The 10,358-nt window shown below is 45.6% G+C and overlaps 1 protein-coding gene across 1 annotated transcript in view; it reads right to left on the bottom strand.

Moving 5' to 3' along the window:
• Window positions 1-7,427: 7,427 nt before the first annotated feature.
• The window catches only part of PCID2 (PCI domain containing 2), a 91,556-nt gene continuing 88,625 nt past the window's right edge, over window positions 7,428-10,358 (bottom strand). Inside the window, exon 15 of the mRNA XM_085622294.1 lies at window positions 7,428-8,022. Coding sequence (XP_085478420.1) covers window positions 7,933-8,022 — 90 coding nt within the window. The 3' untranslated portion in view covers window positions 7,428-7,932. The remainder of the gene's footprint in view (window positions 8,023-10,358) is intronic.

Here is a 10,358-nt window from a genome sequence, read left to right as displayed (position 1 = left end):
CGCTTCTCCATTGCTTGCCGCCTTACTCCTGCATAATATTAAACTAAACAAACAAACAAATGTGGCACTTCGGCACACTTTCTATTTTTAGGACAAGCCTAAGTCAGCGCACATGCGCTGCTCTGCGAGACTTGTCCTGGAGTATGGAGGAGAAGCCCCGTCCACATTTATCATTGGTTTGTGTCACTATCCTTCGTAAATATTGGCTTCAGATTCCTTAGTAGGCTTGTTAGTCCCTCCTTAGTACCGCCTTGTCTTCAATTGTTACCTCCCATGGCGACTGGCCCCTTTACTTCGGTTGTTACACGGTATGTGTTTTAAGTCGGTTAGCACTCTTTTCTTTAATGAGTTTCGCTACGTGCATGCATGACATTCGCTGCTTCAGCTGGTTGTTTCAAGCTGTCGGCCATGAAAGCGCTGAATGGTTTCATGCGTCACACGTTGGAATTTCATTCCTGCTGAACATGCCAACTGTTTACCACAGGGTATTCTTATATATCATGGTTGTTAGCGTGAGGACCAAAAAGTGGCAACTGCAGCAGCAGCGAGATGTCATGCGGGCCTTTATGGTGTGCGTGTGTTGAGGGCTACGGGGGAATATAACCGTGTCACCTTCCTGGGGGGATCCATTTATTTATCCACAAGGCAGCCAGCCTAATTTGCGGGTGCACCTTTTTTGCCTTCTAGCACAGCAACTCCCCACCAAAGTAACTTCCTTCTGGTTAAAGATGTAAGCTGGCCCGCAGGGCAGTATTTAAGATCACGTTTTTGTGGAATTAAAAATTTGTAGAACGAGAAAAAAATAATTGTTGAAACGGATTGGTTCCAGTGTTCCACAGTATGTGCTGTGTACGCTCCTACAGCTTCCTTCATTGTTTCACGTAGCGCCACCACATCACTTCAGAACACAAAATTAAAGACTTTAGAAGGTCAACTCACAAACATTTGTGGCTTCCAATATAGCGACTACTGATGATTCATGCATACAGGTCACAAAATTAACTTTCTCACATAAGCGACCCCGCTACCGTGGCCATTTCGGCACACTCTTCAGTTCATGATGGTACTTTCTAACACTACAGTGAAATTCATTTCTACAGGAAAAACAATGGAAAACTGACAGCCCTGAGAAAAAAGGTAGCAATGTTGGATAGGCTGCTGTCTATAGATGCTCAGAGGAGAACCTGCAGTGACAATTACTAAAATAAACAGACCGTACATTCCCACAATGTGCACCGTCTGCTACCGGTCAACTGAAAATGTTAATATTGTTTTATTTATTGCTCAAAATGGGTGTGCGTGTTTAGGAGTGGCCATTTTTAACCACCACGGCACGTGTGCATAAATGGCAGCAAAGTACCCACTGCCTTACATGAGTAAATAACATGTAGACAAAAAAAAAGACGAGCTCTTTCTGTATGTCACTCCTTATGGACATTGATTCAGATATACCCTTTGAGGATGTTTTAAGGCTGAAAAGGCTGGGGGCAAAACTAGCCCAGAAGTAAAATACCCCTGTATCAAATGTATGCAAGCCTTTGTTCCCCCATGTCTTTAAATATATTTTTTCCAGCGTTAAGACATCTAAACCGATCAGACGAAAGAACGGCATGTGTGAACGGATTCATTGTTGGTAAATATCGATTCCTCTGCTTCTTATACCACCGAGGCTCCTGTATTGTGTGCCCCTTACAGTTTTGGAAGCCATCTTGTAAACAAATGATTACCAAAGGTGATATCGTACATTTACTGATTTAGCTGAAGTGTTTATCAAAAGCAATAACAATATTTTGATATGTGCTGCGTTCCCATAGCCCTGCATTTAAAATTGGATGCAGCGCTCCGAAGTTGATGATATTTGTTTTCTCCACCTCTGAAGGATGAAAGGTTGAGGCTTGTTAGCCTGTATTTGAACCTTTACTCCCCAGTGGATTTCATATCTTTCACATGGCCCCCAGGCCATGTTGCCAATTTGTCGAAAATATCACTTCACAAGTAATTGAAAAACAATTTAAAAATAATAGTGAGCTGAAGCCTGCAGTCAGTTGTTTAGCTGGAATATCCCCCTAACTATGTAGGTGTTAATTTTGAACTCCAGCTAGTTAATATTACTCTACATAATTCATACAATTGATTTAAATCATATTTATAGGCTTATCCGTTTTCCTCTTTACTTGATGTCCCAAATATAATCAGAGTAAGGCCTCTATTTTCTGTCTTAAGATTTCAGAGGCTGCCTTAACCAACCATTTGCCAACCTTCTTGCACAACCGGACAGCTTACAAACAGATGTAGATCATCTGCGTCTTTATTTCGACACTTGGGACACCTACTGCCACTCTGGCTCTTCATCTTCGCAAGTCTTGCCAGAATCCATAGATACTGTGGCAAGTGAAACGTTTTTTGCTTTTTAGGTCGAGCCTGGGCAGCGCATGCGCTGCGAGGTATGCTGTGCTCTGGTATGGACTTCAAGCTCCTCCCACTCTCGGCCCATCTTTTTATTTGGCTCGTTACTGTCCTTTCTGAATGGTTGCTTAAGATTCCTTAATACGTTTGTTATTCACTCCTTACAAACGCCTTGTCCTCATCTGTAACCTCCCACGAGGACGGGACATTTTACTTGCGTGGTCACGCGGTATGTTTATTTAGTCCATGAGCACCATTTTCTTAAATTATTTTGTCTTACTGCTGACAAGACTTTCCTGAAACGGCTGTTAAGACCTGCCCGAAATTAACACAAACTCCCTAATGGCCCTCGTAGCCCCTCATCTCCATCCCGCCCCCGGTCGCCACGTTTTAGGTTTAAGCACGGCGCCCACTTTAAGATTAACAACATGGGCACCCACTTTCACATTAACATAGGCGCACACTTTCTTTGCCACTAATACACATGAAAATGTAGCGCACGCACGATCGCATTTCCACTGCTCAGCGCTACAGCAGGGACACAAGTTAAATGCCTTGAAACACTCGGTTGTGTAGCAAAATCATCCCAGTCTTAATAGGTCTCACATTTGCGAGAGTTTAAGCTATTGCCATTGTAAATAACAATGCCTTTAATTTATCCGTTCTAAAAAAGCAACACTCAAATAAAAGGCATTGTCATTTACAATGCCAATAGCTGAAACTTTCTCAAACGCGAGACGTATTGCATTGCAAATGCTTGTTTTTTTATTTACTGCTCCAAGATTGAAATATGCCATCTTGGAACAGTAAATGGAAACAAAATAGACACTGCATCAATATGCACGTGTATGCTTCATTGAATTATTTTTTGGGGGCTTACGCTGTTCAGCATCAGCAATAAGTTTCCAAAAAAACAATGCCAAAGCCAGTAGGCCTGCAATGCCGAAAAATGGGGAGACCTACTCTCTTTGCCAATGCTTGTTTATTCTTAGGCTATTAGTCCAGGAATGTACTGGAAGGAGTCAGGGTCTATACCTGTACCTTCACTCCTTCGAAACCCTCATCCCCTTCGTTATATGCAGAGATCAGTCACCTTGCTGCAGGAAACTGGCATCCTTCTTTTTGCAGTGCAAGGGTATCTCCTCAATTCAGAGACCTGGAACAGGCGTGATTGCCTTACACTGCTGTAAGGCTCTGAGTCATACATTTGTTTGGCACCTGGGTGAAGGGCATGGCCAGAGCAGTTGAGGAGGAAGCAGAATATCTATACTTGCCACTGTTCTTCCCTGGCAGGAGTGCGGCAGGTGCCTGTGTGACCAAGGTAAGGGCACCGCCGGGCATCCTTTTTTCCTGGCTGTAAGCATTGCAATAACTTGTTGCACAGTGAGTGCGTGCAGCACAAGCAAGGGTGGTAAAGTATCACAAAGTGATGGAGCAGAAGGACGACAGGGAGAAGGAAACAGACGAATTAAGGAATCAGAACCCCAGTTATGTACTGTAGGAGAGTAGGGTCTGCTATCCTATGGTCACCCCAAATTTTTGCTTTTTGCTTCACTGGTTTTTGACATATTGAGGCTGTGGGCCTGCCAATCAGACCCCCAGCCTGCTGTTCTCTCTACTAAATTCACACTATGCGCCCTAGGTGCATAACCAATTGGAAGTGGATCACCCTGTGAGCCCCTGTACCAGTGTACACTAGGTACCCAGGGCATTGGTGTATCTAAGGCCTGCCAGGGGCTGAAGCATGTATTATGCCACCCCAGGCTTGGCCTAACAAATTTGACACAACAGGCTGATCACTCAGCTGGGGTAAGTTGGTGTAACCACCTCTTACTTAGGTGTAGTATACCTATACCTAACCTTAAATGGGACACATGTTAACCTATAAGTCACTCCTATGGCAGGCCTTAACAATCCTGAAGGCAGAGTGCTTGGTTCCATGTGAGATGGTGCTCTGGCATGAGCTGAGCCTGTCTGCAGTGGTCGGAACCACTTCCTTCTACTGTTTCCAGATATCGTCATACCATATACTCTTAAGTGCATTATGAACCTCGCGGTTAAATGCTAACTTTGGTTTGGCTTTATCAAAACATGTCGAGTAAGGCGTCATACGAATTGGAATACTAACCCCTCGCCAATTCTGGCGACGGGGTTAGCATTCCACCCTTCTAGAGGGACACGACATGTACAGTACCTGAAACCCGGGTAAAATCAGACATAGCCTCAGCTCCACAAAATGGATGCTGCCACCACAGACACAAGTCTGCCCTCCTGCTGCTGGGAGTCCTTCCAGCTTGGGAGGTGTGGACAAAGGGTTTCATGCCAGGGGAGGTGCGTGCACCACCCCAGACAGGATTTTGTGTATTGGTCAGGTAGGGCTTGAAAGAAACCAGACATGCCTGAGGCTCACAAGGAGCCTCGGTGCATATGCCAGTTCAATCCGGTCCTGGGGCACACCAGTCCCGGGCCTGGGGCGAGCTGGACAAAGGATTGGGGGTGTAACCACCCCCCTTCCTGGTCCCACCCTTAGGGAGGGACCTAGCAGGTAGTCCGGCCCCTAGAATCCGCTTAAAGGTAGGAGCTGTGTCCTAAGACTTCAGACATCCTGGAATCAACTTAACTACAAGAAGAAGACGGGAACTTCGACGCTCTGCCGCACAGAGGACTGAAGCCAATCTCCCCTGTGGTCAGGGAGTGACCACCTTGCTAACGCAAGCACCATCCAGCGAATCAACGTCTGCTTTGCCGCCGCCTCCCGCCGGAGTCCGAGCCCAGAGACTGACAAGACCTGGACCTCCAGACCTCTCACCGCCCGATCCACAGTCCCTGAAAAGAGGAGACCCGTGGAGGCACCGAGACACGTGGAGCCAGCCATCTTGAAAAGACCACGACAAGCTGCAAGCGCAACAACCGAGGCTCCCTCCAAGTTGTGCTTTGGGATCTGAGAAGCCCAACCCTCGAGCCGCATCTGCACCAAAGGTGAGCCCTCCAGCATCTCCACGATCTGCGTGGGGCCCTTCTGCATTTTGCTACTCGACGCGCCTAACCGGTTGCTGGCCCGCTGGCTAGTGGCCATCTTGGCGACGAACTTCAAGAACTACACCGCTGGTCTGGTTGCTCCAGACTGGCCCTTGCTCCCCTCCAAAGGAGCAGTCCCTCTGACCTTGCTGGTCAGAACCATCAGCTTATTTCGTTTTCCACAACAATTGCTTTTGCCAAGGCTTGTTTGCTTCGATCAAGTCGCCGACACCGCCGACAGCGAGAGCCTGCGTGGGACAGCTCGGGAACCGACTCCTGGACGTCGTCGACCTTCAGGGACCACGTGGCTGCAGAGACAAGCTACACCTTTCTTCCTGTTTGCACCCGACATCGTCTGGTACCCACCTGGTGCCACGCTGGTCACTGGCTAGTGACTGTGAACACTGTCCCCTCTGCTTACAGGTCTTCTACAACTCCGATCCACTCTGGGATCCACCGCATCTCTTCCGGACCGATCGCCTGCAGCATCTTTATCTTCAGGCTCCATTGAACAGATAGAAGAAACCCGACGCACTTCGAGACCTATGCACCCGCTTCCTGTGGGTGAGGTAAAGCTGGCACTCCGGTGCCCAAGTGTAGAGAATCATCTCTAGTGTCTGTGTTTCGAATCTTGAGTTCATAGTCCCTCCGGAAGATCCTTTTTGCAGTAACTTTGTAACTTTTACGCACCCATTGAAAACCTATGGGAGCTCGCGTGTGACTATTTGCTCTGCACACGCAACCCGTGGACCTCCTGGTCACTAACTAAAGTTAGCTCCTTGTAGGCCCAGCGATTCTAGAGGCCCTAGGCCTTTTCCCTTTTCTGTTCGTGGTACTTATACCACTATTTTAGTATATGGTTTGAGCGGCCACCAGGGCCTATCCATATAAAGTGCAACTTCTGTGTATTCTAACGTATTCTTGTTTAACGATTTGTGCTCCTGTGCTCATAAAGAGTCTAGGGGTTACTTTGAGAAATAAATACATATATATTTTCAATATATATCTGTGTGGTGTCCTTTCATTGGTATAAAAGGGGGTTACATTTGGTAAAACAGCCTGCTTAACACGCTTCACGAGTTTAGCCTCAAAGACTGCTTAGCCTACGCTACCACTAGGGCAGCTAGTCCGAAAAGGTTGACTTACAACCACACCATAAGGGTTGCTTGGCATGGTACAAGGTGGTCACTTTAACTAGTGAACATCATATACCAGGCCAACTTCTCACATGTACCAACTACACTATCTGTTATCTCAGCCACTTCTCAGGAGTCCATTTCATCTTCCTTCTGGCGTTATATCCTATGTAGGTTTTTTCACTTGTTTTATCAACCTTTTGTTACACCTTTTCAATAGCTGAACCTTAAAAGAAAAGGGCATGTTCTCTTTTAACACATATAAATATAACAAATACAACAACACTCACATACTGGATGGGTTCAACAATGGACAATGTGTTACAAAAGAGCGGCAGAACGGGTTTACCCAGTCCTGCTATTTATTTTGTGGTAAATAAAATAAAGAGCAACCAAAACATGTTAGCCGCCTGTAGTGCTTTTTGAAAGAGGAAGGTCTGCAGTCACAAGGCATGCATAAAACACACAAAGAAACAAGTGAAGTAGATGGGGCAAACTCTCAGTTGAATTAACATGTAATCGTGTAAAAAAAACTAAATCAAAAAACACTTAGATGTAATCTCGTTTCTATGTAAAATTAAAAAACCCAAACAGAAGTTAAAACAATGTTTTAAAAATGTTAGAATGGCACTGCTTTGATCTCTGACACATACCAAGGAAAGAAAAGATGGAGTAGGTCCGATGGACTTCAGAAACCGACTTCACATGCAACAAATCAAAACTTTTTCACTCAAGCACCAAAAACACTTGCTGTAAACGACACCAAAATGGCAGATTCTACAATCCAACGCAAAGGATGGATAGTAAAAGGCTGAAATTGAAACGAGAGAAAGTTCGCCCATTGGTTCAGGCATCAAACCATTGCACTTTCATTTATAAAAAGGTTTGTTTTATTTAAGAAACGATTACGGAACATACACGCATGTAATGAACAGACAAATAACCATAGTTACTTATGTGCTGAGGGAGAGATTCCAAACTGACAAGTTGTGTGCACAACACCAGCAGAAATGCACAGCTACTCGGCACAGTCACTTCTTTGTAAAAGTAGTCGTGGAAGATTTTCCAACAGGCACATTTATCAAGTTTAGTGCAGGGTTCGAATATAACTGGAATGCTTTCATTTCGTCTGTAGCAAAGCTTAAATCCTTTAACCTACACGCCGAAGTGCCAGTGCACTGATGGGAGTGTCATTATTCTCATCTGAAATACCAGTCGCAACATTTCTCGGACTCTCACAGAAAATACAAATAGGAGAATTCATCTTTCTGTGAAGCACCTGGCGTCAGCTTCATAATCATGTTGAAATGGTATTTTCAATCTTCACCGAGTTCTTTTTGGGTACTAAATGGCCTCTAATGCATGACAGGAATCAGCACACAGAAGACAGTGGAGGAAACGGATTTTGCTTGCTGACAACAAGCTTTTGATGCTGATGAGATATGTATCCTTTCATATGACCCTGAAAAATATAAAGACGGTTAATAAAAGCTAACTTTTTTGTGTTTTTTAATCTGAAACATTTCACTCTGCTCAAGTAACATTGTGGAGTGGGAGAACAGAAATATATTGGGAAAGAGTTGTATCTGTTCTCAATATTGAAATTATATTTTCATTTGTTTTAAATACACACTATTGTCAAAGAATAATTTTTGCTCCTCAATTCGTGGATAAGCTAATACTCCTCCATATTACGAACATCTTCAGTAATAACTTATCTGGTAGAGACTATATCTAGGCACAGTTTCCTTACCTTTGAATTTCCCCAGGCATCAAACTGGATGCATAGGATTTTTGGGAGCACTACCCCTGCATGCCGGTTGGTAGCGTCTGTCGGCTCCGCCTGGCGTTATCAGTGCCAGAAGTGAGGTCTGTGTCACCTATGTAGGCACCACCTCGGTGCACTGACTTTAGTTACTTTTCACAACTTTACAACCCAGAAGTGTACTTACACCGGTGTGTCCAAACTGGGGTCCTGAAAGGGATCACCCCTGACCCTAGAAATGTGTCCGCAAAATGGGGAGAATGGTTGGGTCGATAAGGAATCTAGATATTGTTTCTACCAGATAAGTCGTTATCGAAGTTAAGTTGCTTGTTCATCTGATAGAGACTTCTAGCTGCAAGTTACTTACCTTTGAATAGATACCCAATCAATATCATCCCCTTTAGAGGGTCTACAGACAAATTTAAACTAGGATGTCCTACAGGACTGAATGGGTGAAATGCCCATCCCTGCGGAACTGACTGTGCAGGCAGTAATGCTTAGTAACAAGTGCAGGGATGCCCATGTTGCTGCCTAGCAGATGTCCAGGACTGGGACTCCACCTTCTAAAGCAGTGGTCGCAGCTTTAGCTGGGGTGAAATGAGCCCTTACGCTTTCAGGAGGCTGCTTCTTTGTCAGTGCGTAGCAGATCTTGATGCAGAGAACAACCCATCGAAAGATGGTCTGGTTCTGCACTGCCCGACCTTTCTTCACACCATTATTCCCCAAAGAGTTAGTGGTCCACCCCGGAACTCTCATGTGCTGTCAAAGTAGAACGACAAAGCTTTTTTGGGGTCCAGACGGTGGTGAAGTTCCTCTTTCTTAGAGGAATGTGGAGGAGCGTAGAAGGTGGGCAAGGTGACAGATTGGCCATCATGAAATGTTGTCACCACTTTTGGCAGGAAAGAGGCACCAGTTTGTCCGGATAAACGGAGAAGAGTGGAAGCTTGGAAGATAAACCCTGCAGCTCACTGAACCTCGGGCTGATGTAACTGCCATAAGAATGGCTGTTTTGATAGTGAGCAGCCTGAGGGACAACTGGGAAGAGGCTGAAAAGGAGCACACATCAAGAATGTGAGAAACAAATTAAGGTCCCACTGAGGCATAATAAAAGAAGAGGGAACATATATACACAAGGTCCTATAAAATTCTATTTACAATAGGGTACGCAAATAAAGAGGGTTGGTCAGGCAGCTGCAAGAAGGCTGCCAGAGTAGAAAGAAAACCCTTCAGAGTGCCCAACGTAGATGCCTGCTGGGCAAAGATAAGAATGAATAATAAAATATCAGAAAGGAGGCAGACAGTGGGTCAATGGACTTTTCTGTAAAATAGGATACAAATCGCTTCCAACAGTAGGCGTATACCATCTTGGTGAGACGCCTGGCTGCCAGACTTCGGGAGGAAGGTCGAAAGCTATCAACTGCCACCACTCAATTCCATGCAAGACGGCGTAGAGTTGACATGTTTGGGTGGAGGCCCCTTTCCTGCTGCTGCAAAAGAAGATCCTCCCCAAGAGCACCCTGATCGGAGGATCAATGCTCATGATCAGAAACACGGTATACCAGATACTCCATGCCCAGTCTGGAGCAAAAAGGATGACTTGGGCCAGGTCGATCCTGATCTTGAGAACTCTGGGCAGGATTGGTATGGGTGGAAAGACATACAGGAGGCCTGAGATCCACTCAAGACGAAAAGCGTCTCTGAGTGAGAGCCGCCTTGGAAACTCCAACGCCCAAAACTGCAGACATTGCACGTTCTTGGCAGAGGCGAACAGATCTAACCGAGGCTCTCCCCACTGCTGAAAGAGACCTTGTGCCACCTCCTGGTGGAGACGCCATTCATGATCGACTAGGCCTCGAAGACGGAGTTCGCCCACTCTGGCGTTCAGAGAACCTGCCAGGGGTTGAACCACCATGGATAGTCCCTGCTGTTTCAGCCATGTCCAGAGAAGCAGGGCCTCTTGACAAAGGGTCAGGAACTCACATCGCCCTGTTTGCAGCAGTACGATGGCAGTGGTGTTGTCTGTGAACACCTGC

Source organism: Triturus cristatus, chromosome 8 (assembly GCF_964204655.1).
Source record: "Triturus cristatus chromosome 8, aTriCri1.1, whole genome shotgun sequence".
NCBI classification, from domain to species: Eukaryota; Metazoa; Chordata; class Amphibia; order Caudata; family Salamandridae; genus Triturus; species Triturus cristatus.
The sequence above is the reverse complement of the archived record's forward strand: the minus strand, read 5'-3'. Positions and strand labels throughout refer to the sequence as shown.